This window comes from Chiloscyllium punctatum, chromosome 31 (genome assembly GCF_047496795.1).
Source record: "Chiloscyllium punctatum isolate Juve2018m chromosome 31, sChiPun1.3, whole genome shotgun sequence".
In the NCBI taxonomy this organism is placed as follows: Eukaryota; Metazoa; Chordata; class Chondrichthyes; order Orectolobiformes; family Hemiscylliidae; genus Chiloscyllium; species Chiloscyllium punctatum.
In genome coordinates this window covers 75,079,714-75,099,863 of record NC_092769.1, presented here as the reverse complement: position 1 = coordinate 75,099,863, position 20,150 = coordinate 75,079,714, and the positions used below count along the sequence as shown (strand labels likewise).

Sequence of the window (20,150 nt, the reverse complement as noted above, 5' to 3'; positions counted from 1 at the left end):
GAGATCAGATAACAAAATTCAAAATCATAAGGAGGCGAGACAGCAGAAATAGGGAGAAAATGTACCTATTCCTGAAAGGATCAAGAATGTACCCATTCCTGAAAGAATCAGAAATGGGAGGCATGGACTAAAAGTAATTCATAAAATCAGCAAAAGTTACATGAGGAAAATCTTTTCATGCGGCAAATGATTCAGGTCTGGAATGCACCCAGTGGTGAAAAATTCTGGTGGAGGCAAATTCGATTGAGAAAGTTGAAAGAGAATTAGATTTGAAAAGGAAGAACGTGCAGGGCTACTGGAAGAAAGTGGAGAGTGGCAGTTGGTGAATTGTTCAGTTGAAGAGGTAGTGCAGACAGAATGGGCAGAATGGCCTCCTGTGTTGGAAGAACTCAGCAACGCTTTAATTCTATTAATCTGAGAGTTCCATGCAGCACAGAAACATGTGTTCAGTCCAGCATTTCACACAAAGCTCCTTAACAATCTTCTCCATCTCACCCAATCAGCATTTCCTTCTGTTCTTTCCTTCCCTCATGTGTTTACCCAGCTTCCCGAACACCTTTGCTATTTGTCTCGATCATTCATTGTGGTAGCGAGTTCCACATGCTTCCCCCACTCTCTGGGGAATGCTTCTCTTGAATTCCTGATTGAATTTATTAGTGGCTAGCTATCATATTCACGTAGTTTTGAAGTCGAGTGGAACCAGCCCCCCTGCATTCAATGCTCCTGAATGCAATCTCCTTCATAAAGCAGTGCCTGGCGTGGCCCACATCTCATTAAAGGTCGAGTCCGACCCAGCAAAAACCTTGGCACAGCTGAAACATCTAATGTTTCATTTGAGACAAAGGCGCATTAGTGAGCAAATCCTACACCCCCTCAGCACAGTGGCTGAGGTATTAATGGCTGCTGTGAGTTGGCTGGTGCACTCACATTACATTTCATTCCTCATATTGCAGACAGCTGCGAAATGTCAGGCATCATGCTGGAGTTTGAGGTGATCTTTGGGTAGGATTAACATTGTGTACTGAACAACTGGCATAGGAAGCTGCTCTCTTCCTTTACTTCATTTGATTTGCAGCAAATGAAATGGAAGATTAAAAACAACTTGAAAAAGAATATCTTTTCTCATTAAGACTCTTTATTTTTCTCTTGCTTAATTCCTTCCCCCACATTTATCTGGTTATTTTCTACTTTAGGCACTGGTCAATCATTTGACACGCAATCTCACCATCTCAATTATGTTATATTCTGTACAGCAAAACGAATTGTACATATTGCCCCAAAATATTACCCTATTAAATTTGCACAGAATTCAATCTGGCCACATTTCTCTTATTCTTGACTAACCACAAAAGCACATCGGTTCTTCCGTCCTAAAGATACGATTTAGCGATAATTCCTTAAATCAGGCTTCTCAAAGTGCCGGTCCGCAGGCCAGAGTTTTGGGATTGTGAGTTTGGAGGTTATTGTGGAGCTCTGACCGAGTGAGCAGCTGGGAGAAGATGACTTTAAATCCTTGCTTTTCTTTCCAACTGTGCACTAATTCGACCTCAAGTTCTGCTCTTTCAGAAGTAAAAAGAACAGACCTGAAAAAGCCATGAAACTTCCTCACAGCCCTTTCTGTTCCACATCCTGTGTGTTCACAGAATACCCCTGTTGTGAAACTTGGAAGGGTTCAGAAAAGATTTACCAGGATGTTGCTGGAGTTGAAGGGTTTGAACTATAGGGAGAAGCTGAATAGGCTGGGGCTGTTTTCCCTGGAGTATCATAAGCTGAGGGTGATCCTATGGAAGTTTGTAAAATTAGGAGGGGCATTGACAGGGCGGCTAACCAAGGACTTTACCGAGGAAAGGCTCAGCAGGTCTGGCAGCATCCGTGAAGAGAAATCAGAGTTAATGATTCGAGTCTGAGGAAGGGTCACTCAACCTGAAACGTTAACTCTGATTTCTCTTCACAGATGCTGCCAGACCTGCTGAGCCTTTCCAGCAACTTCTGTTTTTGTTTCTGATTTACAGCATCCGCAGTTGTTTCTGTCTTTTCCCTAGGGCAGGGGAGTCTTTGAGGGCATAGAGGGGCAAGATTTAAAGGAGATCTAAGTGGCAATGTTTTCATGCAGAGGGTGGTGTATGTATAGAATGAGCTGCCAGGCAAAGTGGTGGAGGCTGGTACGATGACAACATTTAAAAGGCATCCGGATGGGTAGATGAATAGGAAGGGTTTAGAGGGATATGGGCTAAATGCTGGCAAATGGAACTAGATTAATTTAGGCTATCTGGTCAGCATGAAGGAGTTGGACCAAAAGCTCTGTTTCTGTGCTATACACCTCTATGACTCTATCCAGCTCCTTCAGGCTAGGTGTGAAACTAGAGGCCTGTGGGAGAGAACCTGATAAATATACCTCCTTGACAAAAGTCTGGGTGAGTTACCCTAATATCTCCTTATGAGGCTTCCCATCAATTTTAATCTGGTTAACCTGCTGCAAAGTACCTTAGTATGTCTTATGATGTTAATGATGCTGTAAAGACGCAAGCTGTTGTTGTCAACAAACCAAATGAGCTGACAGATAAAGCTATCTGTATGAAAGAAGATAATTCAATATGTTTATGTCTAGCAGGGTGTTGGGATTACTCAGGTCTCTCAGATATTGTGTCCCCCCCCCCCCCCACTTCTCTGTTTATTGCCCATCCTTTGAACTGAGCCATTTCAGAGGCAGTTAAGAGTTATCTACAGTGCTGTGGGTTTGCAGTCGTATGTAGGTCAGACCAAGTAAGGATGGTAGATTTCCTTCCCTAAAGGACATTAGTGAACCATTTATAATAGTTTCATGGCCACCATCACTGAGACTAAATTTATTTTCCACATTTTAATTATTTATTCATTGAATTTAAATTCCACCAGATTCGTGATGGCGTTTGAATCCATATCCCCCAAAGCATCCATCTGAGCCTTTGGATTACAAGTCAAGTGATATTTAATTCCTTAACACAAGTAAAGATATTCCTTGAACCACACTCCCTCTAATGCTTTGAAGCTTGAGTTTCTCTGCGCCTTTCTCACAGCTTGCCCTCTAGTAGACTGGTTGGTCTTCTCTGCATTTTTTAAAAAATTAAGCATTTATTTTTAGTCAACCTATTCAGAGATGTTATTCCACACCTCTGGAGCAGGTGGGACTGGAGCACCCAGTGGAAACCCACGCCAACACAGGGAGAATATGCAAACTCAACATGGACAATCACCCTTGTGGGCGGCACGGTGGCACAGTGGTTAGCACTGCTGCCTCACAGCGCCAGAGACCCGGGTTCAATTCCTGCCACAGGCGACTGACTGTGTGGAGTATGCACATTCTCCCTGTGTCTGCGTGGGTTTCCTCCGGGTGCTCCGGTTTCCTCCCACAGTCCAAAGATGTGCAGGTTAGGTGAATTGGCCACGCTAAATTGCCCGGAGTGTTAGGTGCAGGGGCATATGTAGGGGAATGGGTCTGGGTGGGTTGTGCTTCGGCGGGTCAGTGTGGACTTGTTGGGCCGAAGGGCCTGTTTCCACACTGTAAGTAATCTAATCTGTAAGTAATCTAATCACCCAAGGGTGGAATCAAACCTTGGTCCCTGGTACTGTGAGGCAGCAGTGCTAACCATCGAGCCACCATGCTTCTCTATCTGCCTTTAGGATGTGGCAGTCATGGTAAGTGTAGTGATTATAACAAGGTCAGCCCGGTGGACATAATAGAATATGAGTTCCCTGATTGGGGTTCAATCAGGGAGCCCTGGCTAACAGTTAAAAAGAGGCATGTCAGACATTCTGACATGCTGAGAGCTGGCTGTGAGGGAGCTGGACCAGTGTCAAAGACTCTCCACGTAAAGGGTTACTTGATGACTGGATACAGGCCTCTGTGGAGTTATTTCAATGAGAACTCTCAGGAGAACATAGGCAAGTTGGCAGACAGGACAAAAACGCCTGGCAGATGAAATTCAGTGAAACCAAAAATCTGGCAAGAGAAAGCTAGCCAAATGTAACCACCTGCAACTTGCCATAAAGACCCACCTGGTTCACTAATATTCTTTAGTGAAGGAAATCTGCCACCCTTTACCTGTCTATTGTGTGTGTGAGACTTCAGATCCTGTTGGCAATGTGGTTGTCTCTTTAGTGCTATCTGGAAATTTAAGGATGGGCATAAGTGCTGACCCAGACTATGAATGAATGAAACAAAAGTGATGTGACACATTTTGGGGAGGAAGAATGTGTAGGGGTAGCGTTAAATCAAAGATGCAACTCTAATAGGGTGTCGGAGCAGAGGGATCTGGGAATGTGCAGTATAAACCAGTGAAAGTGACAGTACAAGGTTGAGAAAGCTATTGGTAAATTGTACGGAATCCTGGGCTTTCGAAAGAAACATTGATACAATAAACTGCATTTCAGGAAGGATGTGAAGACCTACAAATGAGATTTACAAGACTGGCTGGAGGGATGAGGGAGTTCAGTTACTTAGGGAGATTGGAGAAACCGGAACTCAAAAACAGAAATTGCTGGAAATGCTCAGCAGATCTGGCAGCATCTGTGGAGAGAAATCAGAGTTAATGTTTCTGGTTCAAAAGTTGCTGACAGACCTGCTGAGCTTTTCCAGCAGTTTCTGTTTTTGTTTCTGATTTACAGTATCCATAGTCCTTTTGGTTTTTATTGGGGTTGTTCGCTTGGGAAGGAGAAGGTTCAGAGGAAATTTGATTGAGGTGATCAAAACCCAGGAAGGGTCTGGATAATGTAGACAGGGAGAAAGTTTTTCCACTCTGGGGAGGATCCAGAATGAGAGGACACAAATCAGTCAATTGGCAAAAATAGCAATGACAATATGCAGATAAACCTTCTTCACAGAGTGAGTGATTTACGTGTGGATTGTATTGTCTGAGCATCTCAGGTTCCTTTGAGGCTGTAACAAGGGAGTAAGACAAACGTGCAGGGTCATGGAGAGAAGGCGAGAGAATGGAATGAGGCGAATTGCTCATTCAGAGAGCCAGGGCAGACATGCTGGGCCGAATGGCCTCCTGAACTGTCACCATTCTGTAAGGTGATTAGCAAAAGATGCACTGGTGACATGAAGGGTGCCCTTTGTACACAGTGCAGGGTAGAGATGGGCTGCCTGAGAACATGGTCAAGGCAGATTGTAACTGGGAATTTCAAAAGAGGATTAAAAACTCATCTGAAGAAATGTGACTTGTAGGGCTACAGGGAAAAGGGAATGAGATTATCTGAGTTCCCCTTGCAGGGAGTTGGAACAGATGTGAAGGGCTGAATAGCCTTGTTACTATGCAGTAATCATCCTTTAGTTGTGTGAATGTGGATCACAGAGTGGCATCTTTAAAATGAAGAAACTTGAATGTTCCCAAGATGAGGAAGCTGAGATTGACACCATCCAACCTGGAAAGCATTGGAGATTCATCCAGGGCCCTAAACAGTCCGTCCTGGTGAGACAGAGGTTCACCTGCCTCTCCTCCAACCTAGTTTACTGTATCCGGTGCTCCCGATATGGTTTGCTCTAGATTGGGGAGATCAAATGTAAACTCAGGGCACATTTCACTGAGCATCTAAGCTGGGCCTGCAAGGGCTGACATAATCTCCCAGGCAATGCCCAATTTAATTCCCCTTCCCACTCCCTTTCCAACATGACCATCCTCGACCTCCTCCATTGCCATGATGAATCAGATTGCAAACTGGAGAAACAGCACCTCATCTTCTGCCTGCGCAGCCTACAATCTGGAGGAGTCAATATTAAGTTCTCCAATTTCAAATTCCCTCCCTTCCCATTCCCCACCTCCCTTCCATCCCTCTGATCGACCCTTCCTTCCAGCTATCACCGGATTCATTCCTCCCATCGACCAACCAGGCTGTACCCTCTACCCGTGTTCACCTAATCCCACTTCACCACCCTGTCCCTCTCCCCACCCAAAACCCTCCCACAACACCCCCCCCCGCCCTTTATCTGCAGCTCCCCTAAGACCCACCCCCAGTCCTGAAGAAGGGTTACACCTGAAACGTTGACTTCTCCACCTCCTGATGCTGCCTGGCTTGCTGTGTTCCTCCAGCCTCCTGCTTGTCTATTGGGTGATTACGAGGCAGCAGTAACTCTCTGGTGACTCAAAATACCTATCTCCCCAACTATGAATTGCAGGTGATATTGCAAAACCGCCTGCATTAATGTAATGCTTACAATGCTGTTCCAAGGCTTTTTACAGGAGCATTATCAGAAGTAAATCAGCACCAAAATGGAAGGAGATGCTAAGAGACAAGCTAAAATGCTTTATTGTTTAGTTTCCAGACAAAGGAGGGAAAGATGACATGTCGGGGGAGTACAGAATTTAGTCCCTAGACAGTCACCAATGGGTGAACAAAGGATTATATTACACTTCAGCACGGTGGCTCAGTTGTTAGCACTGCTGCCTCACAGCACCAGGGTCCTGGGTTTGATTCCCACCTGTCTGTGTGTAATGTTTGCACATTCTCCCCGTGTCTGCATGGGTTTCCTCCAGGTGCTCCGGTTTCCTCCCACAATCCAAAGATGTGCAAGTCAGGTGAATTGGCCATGCTAAATTGCCCATAGTGTTAGGTGCGTTAGTCAGGGGTAAATATAGGGTAGGGGAATTGGTTTGGGTGGGTTTCTCTTCGGAGGGGCGGTGTGGACTTGTTGGGCCGAAGGGCCTGTTTCCACACTGTAGAGAATCTAATCTGAAAAAAAGACTTTCACTCTTCTGATCCATATTAATAAAGAGGTTGATTAAAGGCAGCAAGCCTTCATTCGGCTCCAAAACACATAACCGTTCTCCGACAGAAAACACCATGGTTCAGTTTGTCAGGATTGAAAAGAGCCTGAGTCCCATTCGTAACATTGCTCTGTGGTATGCAGGCCCTTCAATACTGAAACAGCGGTGCCCCACAGAGTTATTTTACAAACAGACACCATCGTCTTAAACTACTGCTGAGAGACACAGAGCCCCATCTAATTGCCATATTGTTTGCTGAGGTTATCTCTGTGGCTGCTGCCTGAGACTGGTGCTTCGTTCATCTATTGCATTGCTGCAGGTCACTGCACACAGCAAGTGCTTGTGTCAGACAAACAGGCACAGCGTGCAAATTAGATTGTAATGCACCTTGGTACACACTGAAAACAACAATTCTTTCCTTCTCTTTATTTTCCTCTTTTGTTTTTTGTTCTTGCCCAGTTCTGCCCCTGAACCCTCCCTGCCAGCCATTCTCTTCTGTACACAGCGACATACGTTGGGCAAAGTTCCACCAGCTAACTTTCGTTTCGAGCGTCAACACAATGTTCCAGTACGTGCACCATCAAAACTCAGCCATATCCTGTATGTGATGGAGATTTCAGCACAGAAATCGAGGCAGACATTCATGATAGCCGGGCTCCAAGAATTCTTTCACAAGCAGACAGCACCATCTTAACAAGGTCATGGTGAACCTTTTTGAGACACTTGTTCGACCTCAGTTGGAGTAATGTGAACAATTCTGAATCCACAGCAAAGGAAAGATATGAATGTACATGAGAGTGCAGGAGAGATGTACAAAAATGGTTCCAGGCATGAGGAGAGATTGGAGAAGTTGGGAATGTTCTCTTTGAAGAGAAGAAAGATAGATAGAAATATATTGTTACTTGTATTTGTGAACATAAAATAAATTTGTATCAGTCACCATAAAAACAGTGGCATTTAATTATATAACATTTAAAAATTATATATAACATGAGACCAAGGTGAGACAAATGTCATTTTTTGTACATTCCACGACTTCTTGGTTTCACAAACCAGCTACTGCCAAAGAGTAGGTCATGTCCAAAAGCCATGGACTGGGGACCTCTTGAAACTGCCAAAAAGTGAGGGCCTGACAAAATCACCAAGGACCGGGCCCTGTCTAAACTGCTGAGGACCGGGTTTTGTCGAAACTGCCGAGGACTGGGGCCTGTTGAAACTGTAGAGGACAGGGGCCCTCCAAAACTGCCAGGGACCCAGGGCTGTCCAATGGAAATTGATGCAACCCAGCTGCAGAAAAAACAAAAGATGAATTTGGTACGAAAGGTGAAATTTAGAAATAAAAATAAGAAACAATTTTAAAAAGGGTGCAGCCGGTAAACTGAAAGGGAGTGGATGAACCAGGAGCCCAAACACTACCTAACCCGCCATCTCTGCCACCTTGCTCACCCAAAACAAGGGAAGTGAAGATCTCATGGAAGTTTTCAAGCACGTGAGAGGTCTGGATAGAGTATATTGGGAGAAACTGTTCCCTCACACAAAAGGATCAAGAATGAGAGGTCAGAGATTTAAAGTGACTTGCAAACTTTACAAATTTGACGTGAGGAAAAGAAATTTTGCCCCACAAATGGTTCAGCTCTGGAATGCACTGACTGGAAGTGTGGGGAGACAGAGTCATTTCAAGAGGGCAATGGAGCATATTTGAATAGAACTAACTGTAAGGGTATAATGTTCATTGGGGAGCCAGTGCCCACACAATAACCTCCTGGTGATACTTGCTGTAATATAAGCTGTCTGCTGCCCCTGGCCTCTCCTGGCCCACAGCTGAGCACTTACCAAAAAGGACCGTGAAGTTATAATTTATTTTTCAGCCTTTCTATACTATGTTTTGGTTTATGCATTTTGAGACGTCAGTGGAGCTTGGCGACACTATACAACACTTTTCACTGTATTTTGTAACAAAAATACATGTGACAGTAAATAAATCAGATCAAATCTATAAGCTTTGTAACACTGACATGATTCTGAACACTGTCAGAAGTGCTGTCTTCCTGATCAGACTGAAAATCCAGCTCCCATCTGCTCTCACTCATGGCGAGAAAGGTTCCCTGGCCACTATTGGATGAAAAGCAGGGACAGTTGTCCTGGGGTAATATTTATCCCTCACCCAATGTCAGGGTCATTACCTGAGTGCTGTGCATGGGAGCTTCCTGTGTGAAAGTTGGCTGCTGTGTTTCCTATACGATGACAGTGTTTACACTGTAAAAAATAACTAAATGTACAGCACTTTGGAAAGGCACCAGTTGTAAATTAAATTTTTCCAACTTACATCCAATATCTATACACAGATCCCAGCAGATCCTGGATAGCAATTAGCAATTAGAGCCCTGACAAATCCTTCCCTTTCTATTGTAATCCCAAAGGACAGTTACATTAATCTTGAATGGAGGGAGTCGAGTCGAGGGTGATAGGCAGTTAGAGAGGGCAGGGGGAATTTAATGCTTACCAAAGACTTTAGTGAGACCCAGGCAAACTCAATCAAGGATTAAATTTCACAAATACTTGTGAACGCTTCACAGACAGTTTACACTCACACACAAACGCACACACACATTCACTCATATGATACGGAACTGGCTCGAAGGTAGAAGACAGAGGGTGGTGATGGCAGAGGGTTGTTTTTCAGACTGGAGGCCTGTGACCAGTGGAGTGCCACAAGGATCGGTACTGGGTCCACTACTTTTCATCATTTGTATAAATGATTTGGATGTGAGCATAAGAAGTATGGTTAGTAAGTTTGCAGATAACACCAAAATTGGAGGTGTAGTGGACAGCCAAGAGGGTTACCTCAGATTACAACGGAATCTTGATCAGATGGGCCAATGGGCTGAGGAGTGGCAGATGGAGTTTAATTTAGATAAATGTGAGGTGCTGCATTTTGGGAAAGCAAATCTTAGCAGGACTTATACACTTAATGGTGAGGTCTTAAGGAATGTTGCTGAGCAAAAAGACCTTGGAGTGCAGGTTCACAGCTTCTTGAAAGTAGAGTCACAGGTAGATAGGGTAGTGAAGAAGGCATTTGGTATACTTTCCTTTATTGGTCAGAGTATTGAGTACAGGAGTTGGGAGGTTATGTTGCAGCTGTAGAGGATATTGGTGAGACCACTTTTGGAATAGTGCATGCAATTCCGGTCTCCTTCCTATCCGAAGGATGTTGTGAAACTTGAAAGGGATCTGAAAAGATTTCCAAGGATGTTGCCAGGGTTGGAGGATTTGAGCTACAGGGAGAGGCTGAACAGGCTGGGGCTGTTTTCCCTGGAGCGTCGGAGGCTGAGGGGTGACCTTATAGGTGTTTATAAAATCATAGGGGTATGGATAGGGTAAATAGACAAGGTCATTTCCCTGGGGTGGGGGAGTCCAGAACTAGAGGGGCATAGGTTTAGCGTGAGAGGGGAAAGATATAAAATAAACTTAAGGGGCAACGTTTTACACAGAGGGTGGTACGTGTATGGAATGAGCTGGCAGAGGAAGTGGTGGAGGCTGGTACAATTGCAGCATTTAAAAGGCATCCGGATGGGTATATGAATAGGAAGGATTTGGAGTGATATGGGCCAGGTGCTGGCAAGTGGGACTGGATTAGGTTAGGAAATCTGTTTGGCATGGACACACATACACACACACACACACACACACACACACACACACACACACACCTTAAGTTAATGTTATTGAATGATTTTCACCCACAGGCCAGTGTGGCAGGAAAATTGCACGTCATATTTCCACTCTGTACAAACATTGCATTAGCCAGTCTATGGATGCTGTACAAGCTGAAGAACTGGCAAATGGTGTTGAAACTGTAAATCTGAGTTGAAATTTGTGTAAAAGGTACCACTGCTTTTGAACCTCGAATGTAAAGCCTAAGTTGACCTCTGTGCCACCTTGAACTAACTCTGGTACATTTTCACACAGATGGAACTTATCAACATCCTGCATCCCAAAACTTAGGGCACCTAGAATATCTTTGCAGTTCTGCCTTTTTGATGTGAGGAAGATATCAGGGCGCAGACTGCGACCTGCAGCCATGTCTGATCTTGGTCTCATCTGTCAGCCAGCAGAGATGAGAAGTTTTATTGATGAAAAGCAGTAGACAGCTTGAAATGAATCGTCTGATCTCTAACTGGCAGGATTAGGGACAGTTGGATTTGCTATTTGATTGCATTGTTAATCTTTTATAAATCTTTTCAATTTCTTTTTTTTTAGTTTCTGGCAAAAGGAAGCACAAGGACCTTCTTCTGTATAGATTGAATTCTTTACAGAGTCTGTATCCTCCTTGTTTTCAATTTTCCCACTCTCCCAAAGAGAATGTGGATACCCTGGATACCCTCCAAACATGTCTCCACTATGTGGTGAACCTGCACAGCCAGGGGACGTTCAGAACCAGAGTACACGGTCTTGTCTTTGATACTAACCAAGCAGTAATCGCTAATGGGCCAGTGGGCAGCTGCAAGGTACGACAGGATTATCAGCAGCAGCGGTGCCTTCATGAAACCCTCCAAACCCATAGACAAGAAAAACCCTCCCATAGCAATGCCCTCTTCCAAGCCAACTTGCCCAGCATTGAAGGGCCAATTCTTGGGTGAGACATATCATTCAATTGCCTGACACCAGACTACACAGCAAGAGATTTACAGGAGGATAGTAGAAACCTGTGGACCATCCTGTAAGTGTCCCGAGGGAGGACAGGCATCCCTGCTGAGCCCTGAGTGACGCTGGCTTGGGACTGAGCCAAATGGAGAACACTCATTCAGGAAGGCACTGAACACATTGAATGGTTTCATCAGGAAGGTGAGGTTGAAGCATTGGAGGGAAGCACATGGACCTCCAAACACCTCATCTACCTGATCCACCTGTGGCAGAGTCCACGGGTCATGTATTGGGCTTACCAGCCGTGCCAGACCCGTCAAGCCAGAGTGGAGACAAGCCACTCTCAATCCCGATGTGGAGTGGTAAAGAGGGAGAGGAGTGGATAACCAGGAGCTGTAAGGTTGTGAGTTCAAGCTCCATTTCAATATGTCTGAGCAAAATAATCTCAAGGGGATGCTTCAGCAGAGAATGGAAGGATGTCTGCCTATGTTTTGGATTATGTATTCTTCTGCCTTCTCTCCCAGAAACGGACAATCCCAAAGCACTACTGTAAAGAGAAGGCAGTGCTCCCTGGCAGGCATGTCCTAAGTTTAATGGCAGATTTGCAAAGCTGTGCTGCCCACAGTGCAGTTCTTGTTCTGTCCTTCTAATGGAGTGTTCTAGATGGCGTTCCTTGGGAGGGGTAAGTGGTTTGGAAGATCCAAGATTTCCATCTATGACTCAGACACATGCATAACCAGTCCCTGGTTTCCCATGTGTAGTACCTGAGCAGTAAGTTGAAAGGGACTGCACTGGTTAGGAGGTAAACATTGCAGCTCAACCCTGGCACGCTAACTGAATATTAATCAGTGCTTTAAGAAAATGATCAAAACTTTTCTTTGACCTCTCTCAAAGACACAGGTTTTTGTTTTCCCAGCACCAGTTTTAGAATTCTAAACTGCAAATGAGACTTGAACAATATTGGTGTGTATCAAGAACAGCAAAAAGCCACTGTCTTGTTTCAGTTTGGTCTCTTTTATTCTCTCCCCTGTCTCTATAGATGTCATCCACACAGTGGGACCCATCGTACAGGGGAAGGAGAGGCTGCCAGAGAAAGCCCTCCAGAGTTGTTACATAAAAAGCCTGAAACTAGCAGAGGACAACAACCTGCGAACCATTGTAAGTCTCTTCATAAATATCGAGAGTAAAGTGCAATTAAAGGATATTTTAAAATGATTGAAGTCACATAAACTCCTGCCCTGCCTTGTGAAGACACTGCTGCGCGTGAGAACATAGTTGCAGAGGTGCCAAGCATTTAGATATTTGGCTTTCTTTGAAACATAAGATCCAAGGGACTGCAAAATAGTCACAGCTCCCCCGTTTCAACAACAACTTACATTTGGATATCACCGCCAGCATTTTGAAATGTCTCAAGGCATTTCACATAAGGACCATTGTGAAATAAAATCAGATGTTGGGCAAGGTGAGGAGACATTAGACCAAAAGCTCAATCAAAGTGTGAACGTTTTTACGGAGCCTGTTGAAGGCAGGGAGAGAAGTTTTAGGGAGGGATTTCCAGAGCTTGGAACTCAAGCGGATAATGGTGCAACCTCCCCTGATGGAGTGTTTAACATCAGGACACTCAGTGTTAAATGGATCTTAGACTGATAGTGAACCAGGAACCAAGAGACACCGTGACATTATTCTATAGAGTGTGGCCTATTGTTGCAGCTCTCCCCTTTTTATACTGTATTGAATGCTCCAATCAAGTATGTAACGTAAACTGAATTTCAAAAGAAATGTAACCATTTTCACTGTTGTTTTGTTAGGGGTTTGGCGCACTTCAGCACCAATGGATGCCTTCCATCTGTGGAAGGTCTCAAGTGTACCAGTGTACACCATGTGCTCCCTCTCCAGGAACATCCAGGTGATGACATAACCCCACACAAGGTGGGCCAGTCTAACAAGCCCCATGCAGCCTGCTGCCTGGATCTGCCAGTGGTTGGGTCCCAGAGCTGACCACTGACAATTTGCCTTGCCCTTACACCCTTCGATAGGTAGCCAGCTATTCAGATGGTAGGACTGAAGTGTAAACTGAACATTCAAGGGCAGCCCCCTCAAATAAGCAGATATAATCTGTAACCTAACAAACCTTATAGGCATAGATCACAGAATCCATAAGGCCACAAAAACACTGGCAGCCTGGGAGTCTGTGAATGTCTTAGTCCCCTATTGTACTGGACTGCTGCATGCAACACAATTAATTGAACACCCAATACAACTTCACGCTTGACCGTAACTATGCAATTGATGTGATTTTAACTTCAAAAGGCCATCATTGAGCTTTGGGGATCTTGAAGAATTGCAGGGCTGGAACTAGCTCCTGAAAGAGTCTTACCTGAAGTACAGACTTGCATTTTCCACTTCAGGTTGGAACATAGCAATCAGGAGCAAGACTCCTGGCTGAGATGTTCCCCCTCAGTGGTCAGTGACGGCCAATTTTGGCAGCCATAAAGTCACCTGGCTGGAATCAAAGAAACAGACAAATTACATCCTAGATGATATTCTGAAGCACTTTCACAGCCCAAGACTTCTTGAAAAGTGGTAACTGTTGTGATGTCGAAATGTAAATGCCAAGTTGTGCACAGCAGACTCCAGCAAACAAAAAGATAAATGACTCAAATAAAGCAAAGAACTGCAGATACTGGAAACCTGCAACATAAAAGAAATTGCTGGAGAAACTCAGCAGGTCTGGCAGCACCTGTAGAGAAAAAACAGAGTTAATGGTTGAAATCCAGTGACCAGAGTCTAGTCTAGAAAGGATTTGAGAGGTTGGCTGTTTTTTTCTCCACAGATGCTGCCAGAGCTGCTGAGTTTCTCCAGCAATTTCTGTTCTTGAACAAGATAAATGATCTATTTTTAGTGATGTTGGTTAAAAACATGTTCGTAACTTGAGAAAAGTTGGTTTATGTAGCTTAATTGATCATTTAAACTACCTTGTCTGATTCACCTGCTTGTTTATAGTACCCACACTGGCTGAGGCTGGTCTTCTCTCCAGTGGTGGTGACCTTTCAAGATTCACTTGTCCTAATTACCTTCACATCTTTCCAAAGTTATTTTTCTGTGATGTATCAGCTTCCCTCTCACATCCTTTTCCTTGGTCTGCATGATAGATTCTCTTCTTTATGAGCACACACACAGAGGACGTTCCTGTAACATTCAAATAGATGTACTGTGGATCCTGAGGATCTGAAATAAAAACAGAAAGTGCTGGAGAAACTCAGTAGGTCTGGCAGCATCTGTGGAGAGAGAAACTGTTAACATGTCAGATCCAATATGACACTTCTTCGAAATTCAGTTCTAAGTCATGCCGGATTCTCGTTCCACATGAATAGGAAGCGTTTAAAAGGATATGGGCCAAATGCTAGCAAATAGGACTAGATTTAATTAGGATATTTGGTCGGCATGGACGCGTTGAACTGAAGAGTCTGTTTCCGTGCTGTACATCTCTATGATTTTATGACACAGATACTGCCAGACTTGCTGAGTTGCTCCATACTTCCTCTTCATATTTCTGTTAATGTTACCTCCTCAGTAAATGCATGAACATTATACCACACTTGATTTAAACCATATTCTTCCATTATAGCAACCTTAAGCTGCTTTCTTGTTACTATATTAGTGTGAGGCTCCTGAGACATGAAAAGCATTCATCTTGAACAGAAGAGACAATAACCCAGAGATCAAGGCTGCAGACTCCATCCCCATGCTGTTAAGTTCCATGGACTACTGCACTCTGCCTGTTAATGGCATGGATATGGCCCTTCCCTTTAGTAATATCAATTCACATCAGACAAATAGGAGATTTTTCAAGGGGAAACATCCATTTCTTTCATTCCTCTGCTTGATTTCTCTAACGGTTTAGCGCCATGCTGGGACTATACATCAAATGTTACTTATTTTTTGCACATTTGGATTGTTAGGTATCTCCAATCGTTGAGAGCCAGGGGGGAATATCTCCCTGAAGGAACATTGTGGAAAGCCCTAGCTGCCTTTTGTGTCACTGTCTCACAGCACAGATAAAGTCATAGAGATGTACAGCATGGAAACAGACCCTTAGGTCCAACCCGTCCATGCCGACCAGATATCCGAAATAAATCTAGTCCCATTTGCCAGCCCATATCCCTCCAAACCCTTCCTATTCATATACCCATCCAAATGCCTTTTTAATGTTGTAATTGTACCAGCCTCCACCACTTCCTCTGGCAGCTCATTCCATACACACACTGCCCTCTGTGTGAAAAAGTTGCCCCTTAGGTTCTTTTTAAATCATTACCCTCTCACCCTAAACCTATGCCGTCTAGTTTTGGACTATCCCACCCTGGGGAAAATATCTTGTCTGATTACTGTATCCATGCCCCACATGATTTTATAAACCTCTATAAGGTCACCCCTCAGCCTCCTACGTTCCAGGGAAAACAGCTGGAACGTAGGAGCCTCTCCCTATATCTCAAACCCTCTAACCCTGCCAACATCCTTGTAAATCTCCTTTGAATCCTTTCTAGTTTCACAACATGTTTCCTGCAACAGGGAGACCAGTACTTAACACAGTATTCCAAAATTGGCCTCACCAACATCCTGTAAAGCCGCAACATGACCTCCCAACTGCTATACTCAATGTACTATATAAAAGGCAAGCAAACCAAACACCTTCTTCACTACCCTGTCTACCTTGAACTCCACTTTCAAGGAACTATGAACCTGCACTCCAAGGTCTTTTTGTTCAGCAACACTCCCCAGGACCTTACCACTATTTGTGAAAGTCCTGCCCTTGTTTGCCTGATCTTCCATTCAGTCCTCAGTCTTTCAGCTCAGCTTCATCCTGTGCAGGCAGGGCAGAAATAGAATGCAAATGACTTTTGATCAGTGCCTGGAAAAGCCTTTTAGAGATTTACAAGGATTTTATCTTAAAACTATCGTTTAGCCCAAACACCAGTTTCCAGCTTTCCCTTTTGCTCAGTGGAGAACCCAGACCGCACTGGGGAAGAATACATCGTCCAATGCACATCGTCAACTCTGAAACCATTCTGGTAACCCTTCAACAGCACCTGTACTGCTAATACTGACACTGACAAGGAAACAGAGAACACCCAAGGCACAATGAACCTTACCACAGCGAGGATTGAACACGTTTTAGGCAGCAAGTGATAAGATACAAGACATCCACTGAAAATTAAAAAGAGAAGCATAGGTTGGCATATAATCAATATGGAGCCAGTGCAATCCTATTCACCAGAATTACCTCAGGGATGTGGTGCAGACACAGAGATTATACAACAATACACAGCAGTCTGGTATTAAACTGATCCTCTGCTTGCATTGTTCTACCTAATAATGTGCCTAGCAGCATGTGATACAGATTGGCTGCAGAATGCTCTACACAATGAACCTTTTGGCTCCTGTCTCTGAGGCTGAACTGATTGAGAACCAGATGGGGGCTGCAGTGCTTTGATATTGTTTCTTTTCCCTGTTGTCTTTGTTTCTTTCAATTAGTCTTCTTCGACAAATAGTATAAGATTTCTACTCTTCACAACGGCCATTCTGAGTGAAATCATTAATTACTGATCAATTATATAAAAGCTTATCTTGGACTGGTTGCTGTTAATGTCAGTAACTATCCTAAATGCTATTTGACCACTGATCATTTTGGCCTCTTTTCCCAAGATAGCTGACCCCAGTAGTATCCAGTCTGTTGGGGAATGCCTGCAGATTCATGTGTCCTGCCTCTGACTCTCTTTAAACTGCTGCTTGGCCTACTCTGCATTTGGTACTGCATTTGAAACTAGGTCCTGTTTCAGTGGCGCTTCTCCCACAGTCTCAGTATTCCTTCTTACCTCTTGAGCGAATACACGGCAGGGCAGGCCTGACTGTCTAGAATCTGGATAACAGATGTATTCATTCAGTACCATGATTACCATCTTTAATTTACATCTTCAGAGCCATAATGTAACTGAGTGCCATTTAGTGTATGAGTTGATGGGGCAGATTAGAATTTAAACATCACAGACATCAGTGGATTTTGGTGCAGAACTATTTAGGAGGAAAAAGCTCTGAATCGTATCTATTAATTGTGTTGAATAATGGCTAAATATTGCTCAGGATATGAGGAAACTGCTGACTTTCTTGACTGCAGTAGAGGCCTGGGGCTTGAGATGAGGCAGCTAAATCTAACCATAAGTTACACAGTAGTGCACTGAGGAAGAAAGGAATTGTGACCGATCAAAGTCGGTTCTGCTGATGATTTGTATCGGTGACATTCTTTGGCCACAGTACAAGCTCCACCTGACTAGTATCGAGTCCAGGTAGGTGATCTGATCTGCCCTCACAGTCTGCTGTAACTACAGTGATGGGCTATTTACCAGCAACAGGATTTGTACCTGACGAGGCAAAATTCTGTTAGCTCCAGTAAAATAAGAACTAGATAGAATCATACAGCACGGAAACAGACCCTTCAGTCCAACTAGTCCATGCCGAACATAAACCAAATTAAACTAGTCCCACAGAAGCGCTTCACAGGAGGCTCCCAAGCACTGAGGATGTCACTGAGGACGAAACGTCTGCAACACAAATTCCCAGCTCGGTGAACAGACAACTAGTCCCACCTGCCAGCTCCTGACCCAGATCCCTCCAAACCTTTCCTCTTCATGTATTTATGAAAATGTCTTTTAAACGTTGTAACTGTACCCACATCTACCACTTCCTCAGGAAGTTCATTCCACATGCGAACCACCCTCTGTGTAAAAGCATTGCCCCTCATGTCTTCTTTTAAATGTCTCTCCTCTCATCTTAAAAATGTGCCCCCTAGTCTTGAAATCCCTCATCCTAGGGAAAATACGTCTGCCACTAACTCTGCCTATACCTCTCATTATTTTATAAACTTCTATTACATCGCCTCTCAACCTCCTACACTCCAGTAAAAACGGTCCTAACCTATCCAGCCTTTCTTTATAACTCAGACCTTCCATACCTCTCAACATCCTGGTAACTCTCTTCTAAGCCCTCTCCAGCTTAATAATATCCTTCCTATAGCTGGGCACTGAAGGATCTTTCATACAACTCCTGTTATCTACATATAAATTACAGTTATGGTCACTGCCCTGTCATGGCTAGTACTGAGCACTTTGATTATAAACTGTTGCATGCTTCCCTCGTTGTATCATTCTGCAAGTGGCACCAGTAAGATGGTGACTGAGACGTTTACAACGTCAGGTCAAAAGCTATGGTATGTGTCTCATGAAGGTATATTGCATTCCAGCTGTAAAGCATCACACGACAGTGAGCAACATGCTTAATATTCCAGCTGCCTCGGTTTCTCCTATAGTGAATAATGGGAAAATGCACAGTAAGCCAGTTGATCCAGTCATGGGATTTAGACAATGCCTTAAACTTGAAGTACAAAGACCAGGTGGTTTATCAATGTCATCAGTGCACGCTATATTTCCTTCCTCCTCCATTTGTTTGTTTCTCAAAGAGATCTCAGGCAATAGGAAGGAAGGTGTTTCATTTTTTCCACAATGCCAGAACACTCTGAAACACTTTGCTGGCTATGCAGTCACTGGCTGAATTGTACGATAAGTGACAACCAGCAAGCTTGCACAAACAGTACTGGAAGAAAGACAAGATAATGTGGTGTAGTGTTATTGTTTGCAAGATAAAATTGTCAGTATAGTGGACAGTGAAGAAGGTTACCTCACAGTGCAACAGGGTCTTGATCAGATGGATTAATGGGCCAAAGAGTGGCAGATGGGAGTTTAATTTAGATAAATGTAAGGTGCTGCATTTTGGAAAGGCAAATCAGGGCAGGACTTATACACTGAATGGTAAGGTCCTGGGGAGTGTTGCTGAACAAAGAGACCTTGAAGGGCAGGGTCATAGCTCCTTGGAAGTGGAATCACAGGTAGATAGAATAGTAAAGAAGGTGTTTGGTATGCTTTCCTTTATTGGTCAGTGCATTAAGTATAGGAGTTGGGAGGTCATGTTGTGGCTGTACAGGACATTGGTTAGGTCACTTTTGGATACAGTTCTGCTCTCCCTGTTATGGGAAGGATGTTGTGAAACCTAAAAGGGTTCAGAAAAGATTTACAAGGATGTTCCCAGGATTAGAGAGCTCCAGCTAGAGGGAGAGGCTGAATGGACCCGGTCTATTTTCCCTGAAGTGTCAGAGGCTAAGAGGTTATAGAGGTTTATAAAATCATGGGGGTGCATGGGTAGAATAAATAGACAAGATATTTTCCCCTGGTGGGGGGACTCCAAAGCTAGAGGGTATAGGTTTAAAGTGAGAAGGGGAAGAATTAAAAGGGACCTAAGGGACAACTTTTTCATGCAGAGGGTGGTGCGTATATGGAATGAGCTGCCAGAGGAAGTGGTGGAGATTGGTGCAATTACATCATTTAAAAGGCATCTGGATGGGTATTTCAATAGGAAGGATATAGAGGGATATGGGCCAATTTGCTGGCAAATGGGACTAGATTAATTTAGGACATCTGGTCAGCATGGACGAGTTGGACTGAAGGGTATGTTTCTGTGCTGCATATCTTTATGTCTCTACACCTGTTGGTCAGGACAGTACTGAGCTCCAATGTTTTGCTTCAAATGGTGCCAAGGGATCTGTTCTACTGCTTATTGTGGGATAATCAGATGAAGCTAAAAATCACACAACTCCAGGGTATAGTCCAACAGGTTTATTTGGAAGCACTAGCTTTCGGAGCACTGCTCCTTCATCAG

At 44.0% G+C, this 20,150-nt stretch overlaps 1 protein-coding gene across 2 annotated transcripts in view; it reads left to right on the top strand.

The window, feature by feature from the left end:
* The window catches only part of LOC140457114 (macro domain-containing protein CT2219-like), a 1,058,378-nt gene that overhangs the window by 869,581 nt on the left and 168,647 nt on the right, over window positions 1-20,150 (top strand). For both annotated transcript variants that reach the window (XM_072551126.1, XM_072551125.1), the window contains one exon: window positions 12,427-12,545. In XM_072551126.1, the coding sequence (XP_072407227.1) occupies window positions 12,427-12,545 (119 nt within the window). The remainder of the gene's footprint in view (window positions 1-12,426; window positions 12,546-20,150) is intronic.